The sequence below is a fragment of the Leptonotus elevatus genome, chromosome 12, assembly GCF_054856555.1.
Source record: "Leptonotus elevatus isolate MCC_2025b chromosome 12, RoL_Lele_1.0, whole genome shotgun sequence".
Classification (NCBI taxonomy): Eukaryota; Metazoa; Chordata; class Actinopteri; order Syngnathiformes; family Syngnathidae; genus Leptonotus; species Leptonotus elevatus.
This window is the reverse complement of record NC_141250.1, coordinates 2,712,134-2,739,672: the sequence shown is the minus strand read 5'-3', so window position 1 is coordinate 2,739,672 and position 27,539 is coordinate 2,712,134. Positions and strand designations below refer to the sequence as shown.

The 27,539-nt window shown below is 37.5% G+C and overlaps 1 protein-coding gene across 1 annotated transcript; it reads right to left on the bottom strand.

The window, feature by feature from the left end:
- Positions 1-3,957: 3,957 nt before the first annotated feature.
- On the bottom strand, positions 3,958-23,283 carry inhbb (inhibin subunit beta B). The gene is made up of 2 exons (XM_086092035.1): positions 22,409-23,283; positions 3,958-7,399 (listed from the first exon to the last, which is right to left on the bottom strand). The coding sequence occupies exons 1-2, from the start codon at positions 22,782-22,784 to the stop codon at positions 6,576-6,578; spliced, it is 1,200 nt and encodes a 399-aa protein (XP_085948161.1). The 5' UTR covers positions 22,785-23,283; the 3' UTR covers positions 3,958-6,575.
- Positions 23,284-27,539: the final 4,256 nt, after the last annotated feature.

The window sequence follows — 27,539 nt, the reverse complement described above, 5'->3', positions numbered from 1 at the left end:
TACACTTAGCTGTAATGAAACGGTAAGCCGCATTTGGCCCAAAGACACAACAATAAAGACCAGTTTGGTGATCATTTCTTTTGCACCCAGTAATCATTCACAAAAACTAAAGTAACACCATAGGTCACTGGGGGGAGGGGGTTGAATAGTGAATAGTAACAGTGAATTTCCAACCTTCTTGACTACATCGATCCAATGTAACTATTCTGCAGTCTGCAGCGCAATTCCCCACTCCCTGACTGGATGTGAGGCGATTCTCGGGCCAACATTAACCACCATAGACAAATGAGAGCTTTGTGTTCTCTGCAAGGAGTCAGGAGGTCAGTACGGTGGAAGGTGGGGTGAGGAGGTGAGGTTTAGGGGTTGACAGGGAGACATAGTTTTTGGGGGGTGGTGACAAGGTTTCAGTTGTTTTGCTAAATTGGGAAGGAACAACCCTGACATTATGACATACCAACTCACAAAAATACACTTACACATCACGCACTGTGCCACTGTGACCCTGCCACCTCCTTCACTGCAGCATTCATGAGAGTGAAAGTTGAACAGAGCTACAAATCTGATGAAAACATTTAGAGGTAGTGGTAATGGTTCAAAAACACCCGCACCCCACCGTCCTTGTTGGCCACGCGTGACCAGTCAAGTGTTGCTTTTGTTGTCAACCTGAGTGTCTTTCAGCCAGTAGTAATTGTCCAACATGCACATGCTTCCCCAAATGTATATAAAGTGACAATGCACGTGCAAAACAAAGCTCCTGCTACAAAGTATCTTGCCAAAAACTCATTAAAGAGGTTTACGTGTTGCAGAAGGCGAGGTTTAACTGAAATGTTTTTCTCGCTGCTGTTGGCTTTATTAACATGACAAAGAAAAAGAACAGAGAAGAAATGCGGGGATATAAATGCAGCCATTAAGAATAATTGGATTAATGAAGTTTTTTGCTCATTAGTGTTCACAAATATGCTTTCATGTTGCAAAGCCATTTTACTCCTCCAGTAATCCGCCTGTGAGAGAGCTTGCAGAGACCACAGTCCACGTTTTTTCAAAGGTCAAAATGTCACTTTGGGTTGTAGGGAGAAGTAAACAGGAGAGGAATAAGCCTCCTTTCTTAGGGGGCCCTGTACCATAAATCCTTAGAATAAGGGTGCCTCGACATGATCTCGAAAAAGCTGAAACATGAGGTCATGCTTAATAGAAATCCTTTTGTGTTTATTGGTTAATCAAAGTGCTAACACCGTATGTTGTGGGGAAAAAACATCCATGGATTGGTCTTTTATAATTAAAGATTCATGTCTAGAATCAAGGTTATTTTAGTTAACTAAAACTAACAAAATAATTAAAACTAAAATTCCAAAAACGTTGTCGTTAACAAAATAAAAACATAAATGCTTTTAAAAAAAAAAGAAAACTAACTGAAACTGGACTAAGTGTAATTTCTGAGAAATTGTGTGGGAATGCTGAAAGCTGAATGCTAATATCTGAATACTAAGCTGAATGCTTATGAAGTAAATTGAAAGATAAATTATGTGAAAATTCCGTATTGTTAATTGTAGTTGAAAGATAAAAAAAATAAAAATAATCAATGTCTGTCCCATTGAAAATGAATAGGGAAAAGTCATTTAACGTTAAATTGTGCAAATACTGTGCAAGGTCACTGTAAAGTATACTGTAAGTAATGTGGATTTAGACAACATATACACCGGAAGGTGTGAATTTTTGAAGCAAGTTGAAATTTGAAATGTGTAAATCGGAAGTATTATCTGGGAGTTGTTACTGAAAACTAATTAAAACAAAAAAACTAAACTAAAAACAAAATGAAAACTAACTATGATGAAAATTCCAGAACTATAATAATAACCCTTTCTAGAATTGCAGTTATTATTATTCTTTTTATTTTATTATTAATATTTATCATTTTGTGAGGGAGCTACCGGGAGAGATGACGATCAGCAAACTACACTCAACTAAATACAAGCAGTGTGACGCAGAGGAATGCTGAACCCCAGGCAATGAATAGTCATAAATTCATTAGTGAGCGCGTACCAGGCTGGATTGGAAGAATGAAAGCTATTGCAGTGATAAACCAGTTGACCCCATCAACTTGGCAGCTGTCATGACCTCAACCTGTGGCGGTATTAGATGAGGGGGGGCAGAGGGACAATATTTGTTCAAGCTGATACCTACCTTGGGGTTGTAGAGGTTGTGTGTGAGCACACAATACTTGTGTTGTGTCATGTTTATAATGTGTGTGTGAATGCTTTTGGGACAATGGATGTATGATGATTTAAATCATTTGGCATTAAAAAAACATGTGGAAATGATAAACCCAGAAAGTTAATTTTTGTAGTACATGTATTGCATTTGGAGAACCACACACCTGCAACAGGATTTTGGATGAGCAAGTGTGTGCCTTATTTTCATGGACTGCATCTTTTTTTCTGGCAGTTCAGTTGTGGAGATCTGGCTGTGGAACATGACAGCAGCACACTAATTGCTTAGCATTGATTTGTCCCCCAAAAAAAGAGAGTACACATTCTTTAATTTTTAACTATGGAAGAGGATTAGGGCCAGAATTTTTTTGGGGGGCAGCATTCCCACAAGTGGGAATTCTGACTTTAATCTCAGAATTCTGCCTTTTTCTGACTTTATTCTCAGAATTCTCACTTAAAAGTCAGAATTCCAACTTTAATATAATTATTTTAACTTTAAGTGAGAATAATAGTAGCACTAATAAAGTCATAATTCTGACTTTAATTTCAGAATTATGACTTGATTCTCAGAGTTCTGACTTTAAAGTTTTTTGAGTCAAAATTCTGAGAACAAAGTGAGAATGCTGACTTTATTCTCAGAATTCTCACTTTAATCACAGAATTCTGACTTAAAGTGAGAATTGTCACAATTCTCATTTTAAAGTGAGAATCCTGACTTTGTTTCAGAATTATCACTTTAAAGTCAGAATTCTGACTTTAATTTCAGACTTTAAAGTGAGAATAGTAGCACTAAAGTCAGACTTTAAAGTCAGAATTCTGACTTTATTCTCAATTTAAAATGATAATTCTGAGATTAAAGTGAGAATTCTGAGATTAAAGTGAGAATTCTGAGATTAAAGTGAGGATTCTGATTTTAAAGTCAGATTAAAGTCAGAATTCTCACTTTAAAGTCAGAATTCTGCCAACCTTCTTCCACATCTAACCGATATCATTAGGTTTGTTTTCTTCCTTTTGATTGAGTCATGTATCTATCCAGGTACAGGTATTTAGTTACACTGATCCCTCCCTTATGTGCTATTTGCCCTACAGCCAAACAAATCTCGTTGCTCTCATCAGCAGATCCTGATATATTTTAAGCGTTTATCGTATGATTGGGACACACGCTATGTTTAGATGGAACCAAAACATTAAACACAATCTAGCTGTTGTTAGGTGTTGGCACAGACGGATCCTAAATCATTTTTGCAATATTAAACCTATGCTGGGAAACAGAAACATTGCATGCAAATCCATGACTGCACTTGGCACACTGAAATATTGTACATACTATTGAGATGTCACGACTGTGTGCACACTGCAGACAAATTGGAATCAGGCAGGTATGTGAATCTGCGTGTTGACTGGTAATATACTTGACACTGAAACCCTTAATCATAGTTGTAATACTGCTCTAGCTAATGGGAGGTAATCAGTCCTGACAGATGGCAGCAAGTCATGCGTTGCAACCAGTATAGACTCAGGCTGAAGTGTGAAGCATGTTTTTCTTGTAGTTCCCAACTATTCAGCCACACCTTTCAAGTCGTGGAGATAGGATAAACCCATAACACATATTCCCTCAGAAAGGTATTTTGGGCTCCTTAACCACCACACCAGACAAAAAACAAGACACAGAAATACAGTTTTACAGTTACAAAATATTTTAAGAAAACATTTTATTTTACATATACTGTACAGACATTTATTCATTTATTTGGCTAGATAATTCTTAAACAGCAACTAAAATAGTGTTTTATTAAATAGAAAACTGAAACAAAAAATAGAATTAAAGAGGAAAAGTGTTGCGTATTGACAAAGAGAATCATTTATTGTACCCTGATACAAGTAGGCCTTTTGCAAAATGATCAAAACAGTATTGTACACTCAATGACCATGCCCTCTTGGTACAATAGCTAATATTGTGGCCTCTTTGGTTCCTTTTTTTAATATTATTTTTTATGTAAAATACCTCTGACACAAAATTCAGTTTCTTTACTTGCTATAAAAATAACTTTTCAATGGCAGTTTTTGTTTCACTAATCCTGCAACTTTTCAGTGCAAACATCACAACAATCATTCGCCTTAGAAAGGATGCGAAAGATTACATTTCAAGTATTGATTAAGAGTCAACACAGTCAATTCTGTAGAGTAAATTGGACTCTATTTGGAGTGGGACCAAATACATTGAGTTTTAGAGTAATATTTACACTTGGAAGAGAGTAAAATAAAGAATTGAAAAAACAAAAAGTCATTCAATGGTTAGGGAACAAACTCATGACCTTCAGCTTGGAAGACTGCCACACTACCACCTGGGCTATGCCCGTTACTGTTTGCTTATATCTAAAAGGACACCAAACACACAGCAGGAGCTGCGTGGCTCAGGTGGCACTGTGGCAGTCTCCTAAGCTGAAGGTCATGATTTTGTTCCTCAACCCTTGAGTGACTTTTATTTTTTTCAATTCTTTGTTACCCTCATCCAAGTGTAAACAATACTCTAAAATTGAGTCTATTTGGTCCCACTCTAATTCGAGTCAAATTTACTCTTCAGAATTTACTGTAAAGGACTGAAGAGGGGGAAAAAGTGAGAAAGCAAACAAAGATACAGAGAAGTTTTCAGAGAAAGAGCATTCAGTCTAACAGGGCATGTTTGTAGTATGGGTATAGTTTACTATACATTGCATAGCTCATGTGGCACTTATTTATTGATATGACAGGACACTCAGTACCCCTCGGAAGGCAATTCTTTATACAAGTGCTAATCAGGGTGTGCATTTCAGTTTCTCCATGTGCTGCATTGCACTGTGGTAGCCCAGCAAAACGAGCTTCCCGCTTGGAAAAAGCATTCACGGGCAGAAGGAACGAGTTCTGTCCCGGTGCACGAGTCAAGTGCACTTCTGAGATCTGTCTCGTCCGGGTCATCTCATGGTTACAGGGCCTGCAGCGCTCTTGATAGGCAGGAAGCTGAGGTTCAAGGCCTGCAATTAACAATGAAAATAATGACAGCAGATCTCTGGAGGACTTTCTTTTGCCGCTGCAGTGCAGAGGGAATAATCCTGTGAGGCATTAAGCGCTGCTGGTCTAATTCCACCAGAGGACAGTCAGACTGTGTCTGTCGGCGTTCGAGTGAAGTGCTCGTGTTCTGAATTGTGTAAGCTGATGAATTGTCAGTGCTTTAAAAAAAATAAAAAGTCTGCCATGTGCTTAAAGTACTTAGGTATGGAGGACCAAAACTGCCCCCCCCCCCCCCAAAAAAAGGAATGAATAAAAGTGCAAATAAAAACAGATTTAAAAAATATAATTCAAAAATTAAATACAAAAAATGTATGGAAATGGAAATAAAATAAATATATATATATATATATATATCCCTGAATAAATAAATAAAAGTAAAAATAAAAAATAAAATAAAACACGAGATTAAAAAAATTAATATATATATAAAATTAAATGTCGAAATAAATACAAAAATAAATATGTAAATATTATTAAACATCAATCAATAAATAAAAAAGCTCTGCTCTCACATTTATTTATTTCATGCTGCAAACGCTCTGTCAGGTCAAAATGTTATTTAAATGAGGGGACAGTCCTAAGCGTGTCTTGGGTTGGGCTGGTTGAATAACATTTCGACCTGACAGAGCGTCTGCAGCATGAAATAAATAAATGTGAGAGCAGAGCATTTTTATTTTTTCATTGATATTTAATTCTATTCATATCATTATTTTGTATTTATTTTTACTTTTATTTTCATTTTTTGAATCTCATTTTTTTTTTCCGTATTTATTTATTTATTGAGGGATGTGTACATGTTTTTATTTCAATTTATATTTATTTTTTGTATTTAATTTTTGGATTATATTTTTCTATATCTGTGTATATTCATTTATTTAGTCATTTCTTTATTTTTATTTTTGGCACTTTTGGTCCTCCATACTAAGGGGCCTGAAGAGCAGGTCGGGGAGTCTGCAGACAAAGCCAATAATGTCATTGGCTGATCTTGTCACTTTCCTTAAACGCTTCTTGTCTTCTTTCATTTTATTCAAAATAGCAAAGTAGACCAAAAGTACCATTTGGTGATCTTCATTCCCTTCTCCTCCCAATGCTGTCTAGTTCAAACTCAGACAGCAAGCATATATCACTCAGTCTGATAAATACATACACTCATATGAACGTGTGCAAGCAAACTTCTGCACATTTTGATACTAGATTATACTACAGTGTGTTTGGCCGGCACATACAGTAGCAATACTGTATATGTATCCTGTACAAAATGTTCTGTTTGTACAAAAGGCCTTGCTGAGAGTTCAAAGAGAATTAAGGACAAAAGCGGACTCAAGCGCAGCCACACTCCTCCACGATCATGTTGGGCACATCTCTCTTGACGATGGTGTACTCATCGTCAAAGTAGAGCATAGACATAGTACTCAGTTTGGTAGGGATGCAGCAGGAGTTGACCGAACCCGGGCTAATTCCTCTCATGCGGTACTGGTTTACCACTGCTGTGTGGAAGGATGAAGCCGATCCCGGCACGCCAGCCATGTAAGCCGGGCAGCTGCCCTCGCAGTAGTTGCCATAATAGCCCGCAGGTGCGATGATCCAGTCGTTCCAGCCAATCAGACGGAAGTCGATGTAAAACTGCTGCCGGCAGCATAGGCCCCCGCTCGTGCCGTCACACTCCAGCCCCCGCTTACGAATGCGGTGCTTTCCGTCCACTTGTCTCGCGCGCAGCACCAGGAACGGCCGGTGGGACGGGTCACCCGGGTCCACCAGCACTGGAGCCACTCCAGCTGTCTCACATCCCTCACAGTGGACCTCCAGGTCCTGCCGACGGTTGCCCTTGCCAAATACTGCCCGCACTGCCTCTAAGAGGGGGAAAGTATGCCAACCGCTGCGTTTCAGCTCAACACGCTTCTCCACCAGGGCCCAGCGCCCTGTGACCCCACCACCTCCTCCTCCTGGCAGTCCTTCCACATTGCTCACGGCTCCAACTTCCTGGTAGTGGATCTTGACTGTCACCTTCCTTCGGAGGCCTTTCTCAGGACCAGCCGGCAGCACCCGAAAGAAGAGCCACAAGTTGGCTTGTGACACGTACAGGTTCTGGTTGCCTTCATTGGAGATGAGGAAGTGAAGACTGGACTTTGAGGAGGTGTACTCATCTGCGGGGACACAGTAAAAAGAAAATCATCATCACTTTTTTGTCAAGTCATAATTTTTACTTTACTTTATTTTAGAGAGAGAGAGAGAGAGAGAGAGAGAGAGAGAGAGAGAGAGAGAGAGAGAGAGAGAGAGAGAGAGAGAGAGAGAGAGAGAGCAAAACAAAACATACAGTATACGTATAAGCAGGATATAAATACTTTTATGTATCTGTAAACATATAAGCAGGATATAAATACTTTTATGTATCATTATTTTTTTACTACTACTGTCTACTTTACACAGTGTAATCTATATACTTGCAAGTCTCCTTTTGTGTGTGTGTGTGTGTGTGTATCTGGAATGTCCTTAATTCATTCACTCCAGCCATTTTCACTGAAGCAACCCCCTTCGCTCCCAGCTGTTTTACTGGATTTTGACTGATTTTGCAAGGTCCACAGAATATTCTGTTTTATTGCTATAAAAAATGTAACCTACTAAACGAAAGATTAGTCTCTTCTTTCATCAGAAAAAAATGTATATTTACTTATATATATATAAGCATCTGTTTCCGTTTTGCAGCAATTAGCATTAGAATATAGCTAAGTTTCATCATTATTCACAAACCTGTTGAAAACACTGGCAAAAAGAGCTTGTTGCAACATTGCCCTGGCTGATCTCTTATACTCTGCTACCACCTACTGGCTGTTTTTTATAATAACTACCATTGCTTTAAGTGATCTCTTCAGGTCAGAAGCTGTATGTAAAAAAAAAAACATTTAAAAAAAAGCATTTCAACAAACGTATAAATATGTTTTTGGGACTGTAGGACAAAGTATTTAAAAATGTATTCATAAGTTTTTGGATTTGAATGATGAGTATGGGATGGCAAACTCAAACTATAGGGTCAAAAATGCATTTTTATTATTTGCAGATTTTCACTCTCCGGGGGGTGTTTTGGACCTCATGAAAGTTGACATATTGCTGTATGTAACATATTGTTCTGAATTGGAGATTTGAAACCTATCAGAAGCACAACTTCTTGATTCTGATTTTGTTGTTTTTGTCAAAGAGCTTTCTTTTGTGTTTGGTTTGTTAGTCATGGTTACAACCTATATGTTATCTCATACTGATTTATATTATCAAATTGTATTATATTTTGCACTGTGTAGTAGGGATGATGATGATAATGATATCCAAACATCCCGATATGATATTATCACGACATGAAAGTCACGATACGATAATTAATATTGTGAGGTTGGCGAAATAAAAAAAGGTCACAATATTGTAAAAAAAAAGAGCTCATACTACTAAAAAACAAAAAAAACAACAACAAAAAACCCACACAGCCACAATATTGTGCTTTTGTACATAACAGCAATGCATATAAACAACCTACAATATCTAATAACACTTAATATTGAGGCACTTACTGAGGCACACATTGAGTTCCTCCACATATTGACTCGCTTCACAAGCATATTACATATGGAGGACCAAAAGTGCCAAAATTAAATAAATTAATACACCATTAAATAATAAATCAATGTGTCATTAATTAATTAAATATTTCATTTATTAATTAAATATGGTATTAAATAAATCAATGTGTTATTAAACATGTCATTAATTAATGAAATTACCTATGATTATTTGTATATATATATATATATATATATATATATATATATATATATATATATACATACAAATAATCATATATAATTATTTCTCTATGTAATTAATTATTTCATGGTCACTGTGTTGCAGTGTTTCATGAATTTATTTTAGCTGTCAAACTCACCCATCAAAGTTTGGTGCGCATGTCCTAACACCTGATTGGTCACCCTGCTCACCAAGTCAAGGCAAATCCATGTCAGAATAATGAATTGATGCAGAGTGAGTAGCTAGTAAACACAATTCAATTCAATTTGAGACGTGTTGAAATGGAAGTCACTTTTTTCGCATTTCCTGTAGTCATGTGACCCCGCCCGGTAAAAGGAAGAAAAGGAAGGTGGAAGTACAGGGCCACTCGCTTTTGTGTCAGAATTGCTTCCTGAGGGGACAACAAGTCTTATTGAGCCAAGGCTGCCGCGGCTCCATAAATGCTTTCTATTTTTTCTTGTGACGTTCATGAGGAGCAACTAGTGTGACGTAACCGCCTACAAGAACTGCGAGATCTCGCGAGAGTCGATTACAAGAACTACGCCTCAGAAGCAAATCACTCTTCAATGGAAACACCTACAAGTCAAAACTGTACTTTAGCGAAATAGTAGAAATATTGCTTTTATTTTTACGTTGGTTTTGCACAATAACAAGCTTCGATCACTCTATTTCAGCAAAAACATCCATCACTTTAGCCGCCATGTTTCTAACCTCTTCAGGCCGAAGCCGTCGATTAGACAAGATTTGAGTGAATCAGCCACTACTACTACTACCTTTGACAGACTTTTGACAGATAAAATAAATTCATGAAACGGTGCAACACAGGAACATGAAAAAAAATTATACAGAAATAATTATATATATATATTTATGTATGGAGGTAATTTAATTAATGACATATTCATTTAATTATTGTTTTATTTAATTCCATATTTAATTAATAAATGACACATTTAATTATTTCATGACACATTTATTTAATTATTTCATGACACAATTATTTAATGATGTATTCATTTATTTAATTTTGGCACTTTTGCTTCTCCTTAATTACATTCCCCTTCATTTGACCATTAGCGTGGATTTTAAACATAGAAGGGGTAAAACATACCGTGTGAAAATTTACCTGCACTCAAAAACTAGCCACCAGAGGGTGCTAGAACTGCACAAATGGAAATCAACCTGACTTTTTTAACAGATGTGCTGCTTTTAAAAGCGTGACATGACTACAATGATATTGTGGCAGTTTGAATATTGCGAAATCACAATTTTGACATTATCGTTACATCCCTACTGTGTAGACATTTGGAATAATGTTAATTTGAAAAAAGGCAATCAAACTTCCTTTATTTAAATGGGTATTTAAAATAGTATATTAACACCCACAGGAGCTTCTTTTATTATGTACAACACAAAACAAGTACAATTAAATCATATTTTGGGTAAAGACTCTAAATCTTAATTCAAAGATATGAAATGATTACATGAAATGAGTAAAGTTGACATCACATTTTATTACATTGCACAACTAAATTGCTTGTAAAATTAAGTAAAATATACTCATCATTTTTATACTACTATCAATTAATAATTTTAAATCAAAATGTAAAAAGCTATGTAAAATGGTAAATAGGCTTATGCTCAAAGTGTTTTTCAACCTTACTCAAAACTCTCCTTCTCATTTACCAACTGATGGCACAGTATCAGGAGAGACTGGGGGTTCAGTATTTTGCTTTTAAGGACACTGCATCATGGTCACAAGTGAAAATAATCAAATCCACTCTATCACCTGAGCCATGTGGTGCTGATGGGTTAGTACGTTGTGTGATCATCCATGCACATATTGCAGTAAATGTAACCAGGAATGGGAGGCAAACTTGGTAGCAACCAATGAGAACGAGACGTCAGTTCCCACAGGTCATTTATTAATGCAGACATACAGGCTAAATAACAGCTAGCCCACTTGAAGAACTGGTCACAAATAAGACCAGTTCAGTCACAGTCTTGAGCCCTGGTCACAATTTTTTAATCAAGCTTAAGGACCAGGAACCTCACTTATTAATGTTGGCTACACACAAAACTGAAAGATGTGTAAGGACCATCTCGCACAAACTCTGTGTGTGTGTGCGTGGGTATGTGCGTGCGTGTGTGTGTGTGTGTGTGTGTGTGTGTGTGTGTGTGTGTGTGTGTGTGTGTGTGTGTGTGTGTGTGTGTGTGTGTGTGTGTGTGTGTGTGTGTGTGTGCTCTTTAATTCACCTGGAACCTGAAACAATTAACCGGATATTTCGGAATCCCACCAGAGTTGAAAAGTTGTCAGGAGACCGGAGGAAGGATCAAAGGAAGGAAAGTGAAATCCACCACCAACCAGGTATCACCCTCCACCCACAGAGTTACAAATCCAGAATCTTTCACCAACCCCAGATACATCTGAATTCCAATAGGATTATGGAGACATCAAGAGTCCAAAGAAAGGACTAAAGGAAGGATAGATGAAGCAGAGTGAGATCCACAAATGCCAATCTCCACTGATTCAGCGACCAGTGGGAGAAGCCAATTCTTTTTGAGTTTCAGTAGATGCTGGTGTGGTGGATCGGGCATAAATGGGTCTAATTGCTGTATATTAAGTATATAAATTTGGTGACATGCTCCAAGATGTTGTAGATGCAAGAGTTTAAGATATAGGAGGGGGGCATTCAGGGACAGCGAAGATTTCCTGGCCCATGCTGATGACTGGCTATCAAGCCGATTTAGATTCCCTGGAGCAGTGCTCTTAGATCTATGTGCTGAACTGAGTCCAGCAACAGAGAGGTCCACCCGACGCTCTGGCGGTATCCCCGTGTCAAGCCCGGGGGTGCTCCTGCCCCCAACAAGTGGCAGTCGATTCTTCTTCTTTTTTTTTGGGCCTCTACTTTCAAGACAGAACACTTTTATTTCTCCGAAGCCATTGCAGTTACCACAGCAGTGACCTTCTGCCACTTGCTGCATTTTCTATAGTTTGTTGTGCTGCTGCCAAAGCCACAAAACAGGACCATACCATTCCTTGCTTCCACCTCGCCGATAAGCACCTCTTTTTCGTCCTCTGGGAAATTGCATTTCTTCCTTTTCATTTTGCGGGCCACCATGGTTTACCTTTCCTCATACTGTAGTCCAAGTGCATACTTTTCTATGTGGACTGTGACTTATCAAGGAAAGATTTCCTACAGGTGTGTATACATAGTTTGATGGGTCTAATTAATTGTACTGTAGTCGGGGGGAAAAAATCCAATTTGATCATGATGGTAAATTAAATTAAGAAGTAATATAATTTTTTAAATATCCAAGTATTGATTTTGTAATTTGAGGAAATGGTGATTGATCATGAGCTCACTAAATTGGACTTTGGACATCATTAGCTGTATTGTGTATTCTTTGTGTTGCTGTAACTTTGTTGCTTTTCAAAATACTTCATCTGCAGTAATTATTTTTGGCTTTAATTAATTTTTATTATAGCAATTTTGATTTTTGATTTTAGTCCTCATAAGAGAGTAATTCCTTAGTCCTTAGTTTTCAGGTGCAGAACATGCTACCAAAACCTACAGGATAGTTGACCATATACCATCTGACTCAACTGGGGATGCTGACAGCGGCAGTGATGATGAATGGTTGCCAGAAAAAAGAAAATGACTATCTGTACTTCATCAAAAGTTAATTTTTGGGGGGTAAATGTTTTTGCAATATATGTAGTTTGGAAATATGTTAAGAATATGTTTAAAACACACACAATGTCAAAAATCTAACAGAAATGTTCTATAGTGTTTATATTTTTTTTAATTATTTGTTTATTCTTTTCTTACAAACATATTTCATCAGTTGCTCAAATGCATTTTATCCACCCTAGTAGAGATGTCACTAACTCCTTGAAAAATGTATGTTAGAATAAAAAACGCATTTTCATGGCTAAAGAATCATAAAAGCAGTTGAGAAAAACATCCTGATGTAGGTTTTCATATTTTGAGCATGAAAGGGTTAAAATAACTTATTTTAACCTCCAGGATCCTTCGTCATACCATGTTATGTCTGTCGTACTTCAAGCTAGCTAGCACTAAGCTAACCTTGGCCAGTTTGTCGCTGGTCCAGCGTCCAAATTTGCAAACTCCGTTCTAGGAGGTAATCAGAGGCCAACAGCAAAATTATGACAAGGGCGTTGATACACGGCCTAGATGGGCTTTATTGACTGATTGCTTAACAATTTAATGATCAATAGCCAACTAATCATTACCATACACAAACACAAGTGTGTCGAGTCTCAAAGAGCGTGTCACATGATGCTTTGCACTCCCTCCCCACATACGTATTCCATCACATGCGTTGCCGCTCAAACATTTCTGTGACACAAGTAGCTGCCTACAGATGACAAAATGCTAGGTTTCATTTTCACTCAAATACAAAAATTTAGATTCAGCATTCATTTTTAACAGCCGATTCACATCTCAATTGGAGTCACCACCGATTCGTACACAGCCCTAGTGTGTATGTTCACTTTTCGTCAGAATCCTGCTCAGATGGGTAATGTCGGGAGACCAGGGCTAGTTGTATCACAGTTGTCACATAGCAATTTTCTTCTCCACCAGAGGGCTCAACGAAAAAGTGGAATACTAGTTTTATAAGTATAAATGGTCAGGGGTTGTGTACTGTCTGAGAAGAGAATAGCACATTGTGAGCGGAGATCAGTGTCAGTTATCTATTTTGCTCAACCCAAAGTACAATTTTTCAACTTCATATATTTTGAAACAGGCGCATAGACAAATTCTAGCATCTTGTCATGCCTCAGTCATTGCTCTGTTTTAAGATAACTTTAAACTAGAGCCAGCACTAGCCAACATGGTAGTTTGGGGCAACTTGTCTCAGTAATTTTTGGGTTTGTTGTCACATATGCAAAGAATGGGCTAATGAAAAATGCACCTGTGGAAACTTGGTTTACATATGCCAGAACTTTTCTTCAGGTGATGAGTCTAAAAAGTGAGGTTTTGTTTCATTGTTTAAAAATAGATTTTCTTGTTGTTGGAACTACAATTTGCCCACATGTCAGGACTGGTTTAAGTTTCATGATGAACCTTCCATCCAATAACCGAAATGCTTTATTTTTTGAAATTCAATTTAATCTCAAATTTCCGGTTTAAGGGAAGCAAAACGGGCATTTGATGCTGAGAGCTATGACCTACATTCCAACTGTTCCTAAGAACTTTAATTTATTTCATAACATTGTATGTTAAAGTTTGCTCAATGACTATAGTAAATTTTCAATATCAATGACAAAAATTTCTCTAGCTGTAAAAAATTAAATAACAGGAGGAAATGAATAATTTTGTCCTTCTTTTATTAGTTGCAAAATCCAGTATGACATCTTACCCCATATAGTGTGACAACTTGCCCATTAGTGGTGCAACGTGTTACATGTTCACTCCCTCTATTTATTGGCTTATAATTCTGCACTGACACATAGTATGAAAATGACATGTTTACAAAAAATATACCTAAGACTTTGGTCTTTGATCTGGTATACATTTTGTTTATATATGATGTATTGATTCCAAGAAATAGATAAAAGTTTTTTTTAAAATTATACAACTAGTCCCGGTCTCCCCTAAGTGACAGGGTCAAAGAGCAAGAGATGGAAAGGATCCGAACTGAGGAAGGCAACATAAAAGAACGAGGATGTAAGTGAAAAGGTGTTAGGATGGTGGACACAGCCAAGACCCCTGGGGGGTTCATTGAGTTCACTGTTAGCACCCCACTGAACCCCACCCATTCCCTCCTCCTTCCAGTGCACGTACCTTAGGAGTGACAGCACAAAGCCCGCTGTAAGGCATTGGGAGACAGCCGCGCAGCAGCCCAGCATTAAAACACGTGGCTTTCTAGCAAAATGCATGATGGGGGGGAATAAAAGCCATTTACATGACACAAGCCACTTTCCAAAAGGGTACAAAGAAGAGATTCCAGGAGTCTAAAGGTGACGGTGGGCTTAGTGGAGAGGAAAAAAAATACTGCCAATGAGAGCTCAATTATGTCTTCCAATTTACCCAAAGGCATCTTGAAAGGTTTCTATTTCAGGAAACTTGGCACAAGATTTCAAGCAGAGCAGTGCCCTAAAAGTGGCTAAATTATTTGTTTGCAGACTGATTAGTGTTTGTCAGTGTCAACATGTAGCCACCAAAGATGGCCCTCTGTGAAAGGCGCTTCACGCCTTGGCCTCCTGTAAACCGCAGCTTTACATTCACACACGGACTTGTTCAGACCAGCTCAAGCTCAGGCACTGTACATGCACACATTTCTATCCATCCATGCATACAAACACCGACATGCTAAGCAATAAATCAAATAGCAGGCCTCCCAATACTGCTGGCTATCAAGTGCACAGTGAGCATAAAACACTCTGTTTAACTACAGCTTTCATTTGTGACGGCTATAAAAAAATATATTTTAAAAGCCCCTCTGAGCTACCATGTAACTAACCTCCCCTCAGCATCATGCATGGTACTTGCCACGACAATGCCAAGTTTTAGAACGCCTTCAAACTGGGGGAGCTTTCAAAGAAACAAGAATACACTGACTGACAGTATGATTAACAGTCAGAGATACAGTTGATGTTTCGAAGAAATGATCAGGAATAGAAAGTGCTCCATTTCAGGTTGACAATATATTGTGTGATCTGTCCTGAACAAAATGTGCTTCATTATTTTCTGTCTAGATTGTGGAATCACATACAGAACTGCTCTACTGGATAATGAAACTCAGAAATGAGCATGCAGTTAAACACAGGACTATGAATGACACTATGCTAAAAAACAAAAAAACAAAACACTTAGCCCTATAGCGCCAAACGTATCATATTAAATACAAGACATATTGAGCCCTCTATTTCATGAGTATATTTTTTCCCCATTAAAACCCTGACGTATATGATCTGACACATGCATTGCACAGATGATCCATTAGAGGGCAGTATCACCGAGCTGATGGCTTTTCCAGCGATCTTGCAAGACAGCCCCAATTCAGAAATGAGAGACACATATATTTATTAATACTGGGATATGTTCTTTCTGATTTTTAGAAATACTAATATGTTTGATGTCTGTTTATTATTGTATTTTTGACAGTTATAAATGTACCAATTTAAAGCATTGTGAAATATGGCACAAAATCAAAAGTCATATGTGGAAGTTGATTGAACAATAAATACTCTATTTACAAAGAATCCACATTTTCTCTCATATATATCATGGTTCAGGCTTTATAGGGTTAAAAGGACCGCAACTCTCAGACTATTCTGTGTCCTTCAGCTAATACCAAAACAAATACATTTAAAAGCACAATTAAAATCAACACCAAAGGATCATGTAGTAAATTAATTGCTATTATTATAGTTAGATTTTGTAAACGTAAAATGTAGTTTCAGTTTTGTTTAGTTTTAAGTTTTTGTTTGTTTATTTGTTTGTTTGTTTGTTTTTTATAGCGTAAGCGGTTCCGATAATGGATGGATCCTTTTTAGCTTATTCCATCCACAACATTTTTTTTCCAATTTCAGCTTTTTTTATTTTCTTAGTTTTAGTTCACCAAAATAACTTTGGTCCAACCAGTTTGGTGATAATTTATTTTGGACCTAGTAATCGTTCACAAAAAAAACTAAAGCAATGCCATAGGTCAGTGAAGAAAAAAAAAAGTGACAGTGAATTTCTAACCTCCTTGACTGGGAAATGTTCTTTCTGATTTTTAGAAATACTAATATGTTTAATGTTTGTTTATTATTATATTTTTGACAGTTATAAATGTACAAATTTAAAGCATTGTGACCGGATGTATCAAATATGGCACATATTAAAAGTCATATGTAGAAGTTGATTTAAAAAATATATAAAATATATATATATATATATATTTGTTCAAAAGGACCAATAAATACTCTATTTACAAATAATCAGAATTTTCTCTCTTATATTTCATGATTCAGGCTTTCTAGGGTTTAAAAAATGCAGATTTTAACTCCGAGATCATCATAAAAGCAAACAAATGTAATTTTTACTGACATGAAAAAACGTACTTTGGTCCAGATAATCCCTCTCTGCGGACTGACTACCCATATATTCTATTGTATAGGTTATTTCAATGTAAAAGCATGCAGCAAACCTACAAAGCAAATTACCTTTTTGCCACTAATGGTCCCTTTGAGGATTTTTCTTTTCATCCATTATTTCAAAAGCGTTTTGAACTGGCCCCGACACGTCTGGCCTGACCCAGCAGAGTGAGGTTGCTGGTGAAACTCAGCAGTTAGGACACCTGGGTGGGCTTGTGTGGATAATGGGCCACTTCAGCTTGTCCTTACCTGCGCCACAAGCCTCTGTGGTGCAGGTGAGGCAAGCGGCCATGGAAGCAGGCAGAGAAGCAACAACTCATTACTCAAGGCCGCAAGACAAGACGGCACGAGGGTGTGGCCACTGGCGCGGTAGTTCTAAACATGAGCAGGGCGTGTGTGCATATTGCTGCCATTGTTCAGGCATGATTCCTCAGCATTCAGTGTAGGGTGAGGCAGTGAGAGAGATGATGAGGGTGGTGGGCCAGGCTTGAAATGCAAAACTTTTGGCCTGACATAGAATCTCCTAGTGTAGCGGTTCTCAACCTTTTTTCAGTAACGTACCCACTGTGAAATATAACCAGCTCAATGCATTTCTAATTGAAGAAAAAATTAATTAAATAATGCCATCATTAATTGTGCCATCTGATTTGTTAAACTTTGGAAGTCTATTTGTATTCATGTGGTCTTTTGAACTATTTGGAAATAAATAAATAAAAAGAGATAAATGAATAAACAATTGTATTATGTATAAATATTTGTGCACATACAGATTAATATCAACATAAAGTGTTATCTTTTGGGATCATAGTAAAGCTCTGTTCTCAAAAAGAAATAATAAACTAAATTTGAAATAAGGTTTTCAAGTGATTGACAGGTGATTCTATGACAAGTTGGGTCAAACTATTCTGGGATGTGGGAGATGCTGTTTTGTTTTTATGTTTTTTAGGATACTGAAATTGAATAGCCTACTGAATATAAAATTAATTTTATGAACTTATATCATTCTGAAATATATACATATAATTTTGAAAAATATTTTAAAATCTTACGTACCCCCTGGAGTGCTTTCATGTACCCCCATTTGAGAACCACTGTCCTAGTGCACTGGTTTTAGTCTGCTAGTAAACTGGAGATGCATTTTATTGAAGTTCATGAATTATGTATACGATCATAAGGTATACAGTGAAAGGTCAAGGCTGAAACATATACTTGTGGAAGATAGTGGAAAATATCTGGAGCAGGACCAAAAGCGACATGAGTGACACCACCCACATGAAAGAGTGTTGTTCTGAAGTCAACCTGTACACCTGATACCTCAGTGTTGTGGTATACACCTCTCATAATGAAGCATCCTCTCACCATGTTCACTTATATGGACAACGATTAACAGAAGCCAGATAGCTTCTAAATAAACCTGTCTATTAATTACCCTATCTACAACCACAAACCTGGCCTTGTCTCCGTCACCTGCCACAGAAAATTGACAGATATGTTACCTCAGAGGTGTCCAAACTACGGCTTGGGGGCCATTTGCCATTTTTCGGCAGCCCGTGGCAAATGTAGAAATTGCCAATTGACACAGACCACAAACCAAGTTTTTTTTTTAAGGTTAATAGTGGGTAGAGTGAGAAGGAAGGAGAATGAAAAAATAGGTACCACTTATACTAATACATTGTTTTGTATACTGTAGGACTTTTCTAGATATGCAAACATACAAATGAACTAATAACATAATTTCTCATCAAATTAATAAAGATAGTTAAAAAATTGTTTCTTCCACTTTCTTCTCTTTGATTCCGTTTTTTTAACATTAAAGCAACACTAAGGAACTTTCAGTTTACGTTGATTATGGCGGCGCCAAATTTACAAAAACGGTAATGTTATGCCTAAAAGGGGAAGTAATGTATGCCATAAAGCAATCAGCACATTTATTTTTTTGGTGTGTGACAGTGTTCCTCCATCCTCTTCAAAGTTGCTTAGTGCCAGTAAAAATGATACAGACACCGTCAGGCCATGGCAACGGTACCATTCAACTAGTTTTAAGTCGATTGTTCTTCAGAAGAGTTATGAAAATATTTTATTAAGGTTGAAAAGTTACTTAGTGCTACTTTAAGGGTCATTCCAGAATTGGAGGGCATTTTACGTCCCACCTATCAAACTTTAAATAATCCACACACAAAAAATACAAAAACATTTAGTTTCCTGAGATCAAATCTAAAAAATAAAACTAAGAGAAAATAAGTTTTGAAAATATACCATAATATCTGGAGTACCTATTAATATGCCATCCTCTACAATGACCGGATTGCATCTCAAATAAAACAGTTAAAATATAATTTAAATTTCTTTCTTTTTTGGTATTATTAATTTCATTATTTTCTCTTGTAACTGTGGGAATTTTTTTTTAGCAACCCAATATTTCAAATAATAATTAGTATTTATGGAACATGTGTCCCACAACCCTGTTAGCATAACCTTTTTAGCATGGTAGAAGAAAAATAAATCAGAGAATGATTGACTTGATGTCATGAATTTTCCAAAAGAATGGGATATTTTTAATAAATATAAAAACATTTTTTTATATTTTTAATATTCTTATAACATAGTTAGCCTTGATTGAATATCTTACTCGACCTCATGCAACCCTGTTATGCAAATGATTAGAGTAAGCCTTTAGTTATTTGCATAATGAATTTTGTCCTTTTGGTCAGTAGTGACAGCTAACTAAACACCTACTCCTGAGAGAAAGCTAACATTTGTCCGGATTTGCAACCCTGTTACCTGCAACTCTAGAGTAACTGGGCTGCATTACATTAACTCATTCACTCCCAGCTATTTTTACTGAAGCAACCCCCTTCGCTCCCGGCTGTTTTACTGGATTTTGATTGATTTTGCAAGGCCAACAGAATATTGTGTTCTATTGCTATAAAAACATGGAACCTACCAAAAGAAAGATTTGAGTCTCTTCTTTAATCAGGAAAAAAAGTATAATTCTATCGTTTTCTGTTTTGCAGCAATTAGCATTAGAATATAGCTAAGTTTCATCATTATTCACAAACCGGTTGAAAACACTGGCCAAAAGAGCTTGTTGCAACCTGGTTGATCTCTTATACTCTCCTGTCACCTGCTGGCTGTTTCTGTAATAACTACCATTGCTTTATTCAACCTCTTCAGGTCAGAGGCTGCATCAAAGCAGTAGTAGTATTAGTAGTAGTATTAAAATAAAGAAACATAAAAACCGTATAAACATGTTTTTGGGACCATGGCAATATTTAAAATAGAAAATGTTTAATCAGTTTTTGGGAGTAAAAAAACAGTGTCGTAATAAAAATTGTACCATTGATCTTTAAGCTGAGCTCATCAAGCCTTTGATCGTTTATTACCTATTATTGATGAATGTGTAGCAGAAAATCAGAAAAGTTAAGGTTTATTTTTCAAGAATTTTGAATCCCAAATGTTTTCCAATTCTGGAACGACTACAATAATCCTCAAGCAGGGCTGGACTGGCCATCTGTCATACTAGACAGATGCCCGGTGGGCCGTGTTACTCAAGTGACTGTTTTTAAAATGGTTAGCTTACTACAGTTTACTCTTGTTGGTTCTGAATATGGAGATGGGATAGTGGATCTAGTCTAGTCGGATACAGGGCTGAAGCCGCCCCAAAACCTTTCAAATGCTCAACTATTTGCTTTATCACCTATAACAGAAAGCTGTAATGTAGCAGTTTTTCAAAAACAACTGCAAAAATATGATTGATTTCAACTGTAAACTCACAGAAGTTCAAACCGGGCCTAGCATCCTTACATTTTTCTGTAGCAGCCCTCAAATGAAAAAGTTTGCACCCCCCTGCCTTACCTTGACCAGACCTCATTTGAACCAGAGGAGAAGTAGAAGAGAAAGTAACCACCAGTACCCAATGAAACACCACAAAATCATAAGCATCACTTTTGTGGATCGCCATACTTCACTTCTCAACCTGCCGCGTCTCAAACTTGAAAGAACAACAACAGTTGAGTCTCCCTCATGCAAGTTAGCCTGGCTTTCTCGAGACCTTGCCTCTGAGCCCTGCCCCAGCTGGCAGTATGTGATCTGTGGGTCTTGAGCCAGCTGGCCAGGAGGCAAACGGGGACTGGGGAGCAAGGACCCAAGCCAGCTTGGTCGTACAATACCGCACAAAAGCTCAAAGGTGTGAGGAAGAATAGAGCTAAACAGAAAAAAAACTGAAGAAGTAGCAAAGGAGCCCGGTGGACATTTAGAATGACAAAAACATGCTTTACAACACTGCATTATGGGCACACACACAATATCGCCCCCGCCCTCTCCCTCCAGCATCACCACAGCTACACACCTCCACCCACACTCACCCCATCCGTTTACAGCGACTCAAATGTCACATGCATTATTCTGGGCAATTTCTTTTGTTTTCGAATTTTTCTTCCCTTATCGTTGACACATAGAGTTCAGCGGGAACACATGCTCTAATAATAATTGCCTGGCTTTTATTCCCTTGTCTTGAGGGTGCTCAGACATGCAGCAGCCCATTCAGGCAAATTGTAACGGCTGGGCAAATAAGAAAATGATTTATGTCATTGTAGATTTAGTATACCTAAGTGTAAGTTTCGGACTTGTTAAAATAACATTTTGTATTTATTATAGACAATGTGACAATAATATGATTTTTGTCAAGTGCAGTGCAGAAAATTGTGGAGCACCTGTGTGCCTGTATGTGGAAAGGTAGCGGTATAAAGGTACGTCTCTTTGGATGATTTTAAAAACAACATATAGACAACTATTTAAGTATAACAATATAATGAATTTAAATCTGAGAGATAGATAGATAGATGGATGGATGGATGGATGGATGGATGGATGGATGGATGGATGGATAGATAGATAGATAGATAGATAGATAGATAGATAGATAGATAGATAGATAGATAGATAGATAGATAGATAGATAGATAGATAGATAGATAGATAGATAGATAGATAGATAGATAGATAGATAGATAGATAGATAGAAAGAAAACAAACTCGTGTTTTAGCACCAACCATATACAGCTAGGTTTATAAAGTGATATCTTAAATGTATTTAAATTATATCATAATATTAATTTGTGTATATTCTCAATACGTTTTTCATTGAAAAACAAAATGTTATTTACTTAATCACTCATCATGCGCTGTCAATTACTGCCAGAAGGTGGATAAAGTTCATCCAGGTCTCGTGGTCAGTAATTAATGAGAAGCCTACCAGTTTCTGCGAAGCTAATAATCTCCGAGGTCTCCGTTTGAACATCGTTGTTGAAGGATGTCTGTCCGTCGAAAGTGGGGATCTCCACTCGACCGTCTTCTCGCACTTTGCCGGCGTGCAGCCTCCTCAGCGCGGTCACCATCGCAGCCTTTGGGATGGGATGCGTGATGTTGGGTCGCTCCCTCATCTGCAACCTGTTCAGTATGTGTCTCTTGACCGCCTCCAAGAAGTCTACGTTAACGCGTTCCGACTGATCCGGTGCCTTGAAGCCGCACGACGCGCACGACTCCACGGGCGAGCTCGGAGTCTCTGGCACTGAGCTGCAGCGCGCCGAGAAAGCGCACGCAATTACCAACACCACAGTGGCTGAAGTCATTTTCAAAAGTGGAAACAATAAAGTCCAGTCCACGGAAAAGAAAAACAATTCGACAAAACCGTCGCAAAACAGTAATTTAAAAATGAAATAATAGTAATAATGACTACAACAAAAACTTCCGAGAGATCACAAAAAGTTCCAAACCTCCACAAGTGCTGCCTAACTTGCGAGGTTATGAACTCCCCTCATCAAGCATTCAGCGTGTTGTCTTAAGTTAATTTGCTCGCTGACAAAATAAACGTTAGACAGAAAGCAGAATGAAAGAAAAAGCTCTCTACATAGCCAGTTGTGTATAGTCGGCTTTCTCATTCATCATCAATTCATCTTCTTGAGTAGCAGTCCTAAAGGAGAATATGGTCCGGTTTGTGCGCTCGTACCGCGTCCCAGTGCGTTGCTGTAGATAACCAGTTCGGTTTTGTCCTGCGAGATGCTCCTTGACTGAGCCCTTTCCCCCCTGTGCAATCACGACAACAACGTCTTCGTAATTCCAAACTTTTTTTTCTCCCTCTTTTTTTTTTTATGGACGACCACGTGGGGATTTCCACCAACTAGACGCAAGGGATTAGCAGAGCAACGACTTCTCCGCTGTGCAGGCTTTTATTATGGTCGTACATAGGTTGCCTATTCATCAACACCCCCACCGCCACTAAAGGGTTGCCTTAAAAACCCACTCCGTGGCAAGCAGTATTAAGGTTCCAAATGCACCTCGTCATGTGATTATTAATTTGTAGCGCTTTTAAATTGAAACCATACATCTCCACGAAAGCACTTCCTAATAGTACTAAATAAGTTTCATATTGCATAACATGTATCAAAAGTGTTCCTAGATGGTGCTTTACAAATTTCCAGTGTACGTGTGTAAATGCAAAATAAATGTATAACACACGAGAGGCGCAGTCTGTTGCCTATATATTACTAGACATACACTACCATCTACTGCTCATACGCTGACATTACATTATTGTGGAGTAAAAAGCTAAAAATTGCATCATCTACTGCATGTCTCACAAAACCTGATGAGAGCCTTTTTCTGATTTTATGGCGAGCTGATAGGCATCATTCAGTATTGCATTTCACTCAGACACGTTTTTTTTATTTTATTTTTTATTAAGGTTATGCAGTTCTCCTTTGGTTCTGTATTTATAGTTGTGCTCATAATATATTGTGTTGCCTACTGTCTATATGCAGGGCCGGAGTGGTAGGGGAGAGTGGAGAAAGGAGTGACCATTTTTACTTAAATTGTCTTTTATGCAAGGGGATTACAGGAAACCCTCTAACTAAAATATGTTCATATAGTTTAGGATGTTGTGCGTCCCTGGGAGCAATCACTTGGATCTTCAATAAACTGTTTGAGAAATATAGCTTTAGAAAAAAAATGTGATTTTGTGGCGCAACTTGCCCCAAGTGCAGGGCAAGTTGTGCCGTCAGAATTCAGTGGGGTAAAATGTGTCATTGACAACTGAAGTAAAAAAAGTTAATTTCAATCTAAAAAAATGATAATGCTATCGAAAAGGAAAACAAATTCAATACAAAACTTTGATTTGCATGTTTCAGAGGTCTTTTCTTCTTTCATTATTGTTCTTTTCCTGTTCAGCTGTTGTATCATCTCTTTCTTTGTGAGTCTTCTCCAACTCTATCTTTGCAGGTGTGTCAGTCACAATTCTTGTTTTCACTTTTTTTTCTTTTTTTTTTTACAAATCTGTATTTTTTTTGTGGATTTTGCCAAGGGAAAAAAACAAAAATAACTTCTGAAGACACATAACCCAAGTGAGCAGAACAACCAGATGTGCTACTCACACTGGTGTATGGAAGGTGCGAATGTTTGGTGGTGGTCGGAGGGGCTGTAGGCGCACACTGGCAGCCACGCTTCCGTCAGCCTGCCCCAGGGCAGCTGTGGCTACTTAAGTAGTTTACCGCCACCACAGTGTGAATGTGTGTGTTATTTAGACCTTTATATTTTCTTTCATTTTAAATATGTACTTCAATGGTTAAACATTCTATTATGTTGTCAATGGTGGTAGTCAAATGTTCAATTTTACTTTTTCTTAGAGCTTTGTCTACATATTTAAAAACAGTACTGAACCAGGAGAAGTCCAGTTAGCTCAGTCGGTAGAGCATTAGACACTTTTTCTTAGGGTCGTGGGTTCGAGCCCCACATTGGGCATTAGTTTGTTTTTACATGCATTCTCTATCCCCTTTGTCATCCATACCTTATTTAGACCTTTATATTTTCTTGCATTTTAAATACGTACTTCAATGGTTAAACATTCCATTTTGTTGTCAAAGGTGGTAGTCAAATGTTCAATTTTACTGCTTCTTAGAGTTTTGTCTACATATTTAAAAACAGTACTGGACCAGTAGAATTTCGGTTAGCTCAGTCAGTAGAGCATTAGACTCTTAATCTCAGGGTCATGTATTCGGACCCCACATTCGGAGGTTGTTTGTTGTGTGGGATATTTTGTCTAATCTTTGTCATAATTCTCAATTTAATAAATCTTTTTTGTATGAAATGTTTTTCTTTTTACATGCATTCTCCATCCCCTTCATCATCCATGCCTTATTTAGACCTTTATATTTTCTTGCATTTTTAATATGTACTTCAGTGGTTAAACATTCCTTTATGTTGTCAATGGTGGTAGTCAAATGTTAAATTTTACTTTTTCTTAAAGCTTTGTCTACATATTTTAAAACAGTACTGAACCAGTAGAAGCCTGGTTAGCTCAGTCAATAGAGTATTAGACTCTGAAAAGCAGGGTTGTGGGTACGAGCCCCACATTCAAAGGTTGTTTGATTTATGGGATATTTTGTCTAGTCTTTGTCATAGTTCTTAATTTATTAAATCTTTTGATTAAAATGTTTTTCTTTTTACATGCATTCTCTATCCCCTTCGTCATCCATGCCTTATTTAGACCTTTATATTTTCTTGCATTTTAAATACGTACTTCAATGGTTAAACATTCCATTATGTTGTCAATGGTGGTAGACAAATGTTCAATTTTACTTTTTCTTAGAGCTTTGTCTACATATTTAAAAACAGTACTGGACCATTAGAAGCCCGGTTAGCTCAGTCAATAGAGCATTAGACTCTTAATCTCAGGGTCGTGGGTTTGAGCCCCACATTGGGCAATAGTTTGGTTTTACATGCATTCTCTATCCCCTTCGTAATCCATTCCTTATTTAGAACTTTATATTTTCTTGCATTTTTAATATGTTCTTCAATGGTTAAACATTCTATTATGTTGTCAATGGTGGTAGTCACATTGGGCGGTAGTTTGTTTTGTGGGATATTTTGTCTAGTTTTAGTCATTGCTTTGTCTACATATTTAAAAACAGTACTGTACCAACAGACGCCCAGTTAGCTCAGTCGGTAGAGCATTAGAAGCTTAATCTCAGGGTTGTAAATTAGAGACCTACATTGGGCAGTAGTTTGTTTTGTGAGATATTTTGTCTTGTCTATGTCATAGTTTCCAATTTAATAAATCTTTTGTACAAAATGTTTTTCTTTTTACATGCATTCTCTATCCCCTTCGTCATCCATGCCTTATTTAGACCTTTATATTTTCTTGCATTTTTAATATGTACTTTAATGGTAAACATTCTATTATGTTGTCAATGGTGGTAGTCACATGTTCAATTTTACTGCTTCTTAGAGCTTTGTCTACATATTTAAAAACAGTACTGAGCCAGCAGAAGCCCACTTAGCTCAGTCAGTACAGCATTAGACTCTTAATCTGGGTCGTGGATTCGAGCCTCACATTAGGCGGTAGTTTGTTTTGTGGGATATTTTGTCGTTAATATGTACTTCAATGGTTAAACATTTTATTATGTTGTCAATGCTGGTAGTCACGTTCAATTTTACTGCTAATCTCAGGGTCGTGGGTTCGAGCCCCACATTGGGCAGTAGTTTGTTTTGTCGGATATTTTGTCTCGTCTTTGTCATAGTTCTCTTTGCCCAAATTGTGTCATCCATCAGGACATTGTCAAGCCACAGCCAATCTAACAATAGACTGAAAAAGAAAAAAATCAAGGTGTAGCTGTAGCAATGGGCCAGCCAAAGTCCAGAACTCAACCAAATTGAAAAGTTGTGGCGGGACTTCAAGAGTGAGTTCACATAGGTTCACAGGTTTGGTTCACATAAAATTTACTTCTGGGGTCCATTTCACAAAGCATGTTCAATAAACAGAACAGACTGACCCTGAACAGCGAGTTAACATGCCCTGAGATAGGAAACACTGCGTTTTCGGTTCCAGGACAGCTGATTTGAATAGTTATATTAACGCAGTGTTGTTTCACCTGGCGTTGCCACTACACTAAAAAGTCCACATCAATGGAGCCACGATTTGTCGAGTCACCATGGCAACGGAGAAGCGCAGTGCGCGGCTCTGCCCTCTGGTTCCGCGTTCTGTTTTGTTTTTTAACCCTCTCAACTGAAAATCTTAATGCGATCATATGGCGAATTTGAACATGTCTTTAGAAAAAACGTGCTACATCGCAGCGGCTCCCCATAGACTAGGAAGGCGGCATTGAAGAACGTTGCTGCTCGGGTCAATGCAACATTTAAATATAGTCCTTTGTAATCAGGTGAAACCTGTTGAATGGTAGCTCATTTATTAATTAAATTTAGGAGCAATCATGCGAGGGAAAAGCGCACTTGACTTAAAATGAAGTATAAAAACATTATTCAAACGGTTATAAGAAAAAATATATATAACTGTCCGGAAATGCCAGCATATCGGCGCAGTCTGTTAATGTCAT

Coding starts and splice junctions, on each gene's coding strand:
- inhbb (XM_086092035.1), bottom strand. CDS start 22,784: ATGACTTCAGCCACTGTGGTGTTGGTAATTGCGTGCGCTTTCTCGGCG. Junction 7,400..22,408: donor TATTAGCTTCGCAGAAACTG/GTAGGCTTCTCA, acceptor GTGTCCCCGCAG/ATGAGTACACCTCCTCAAAG.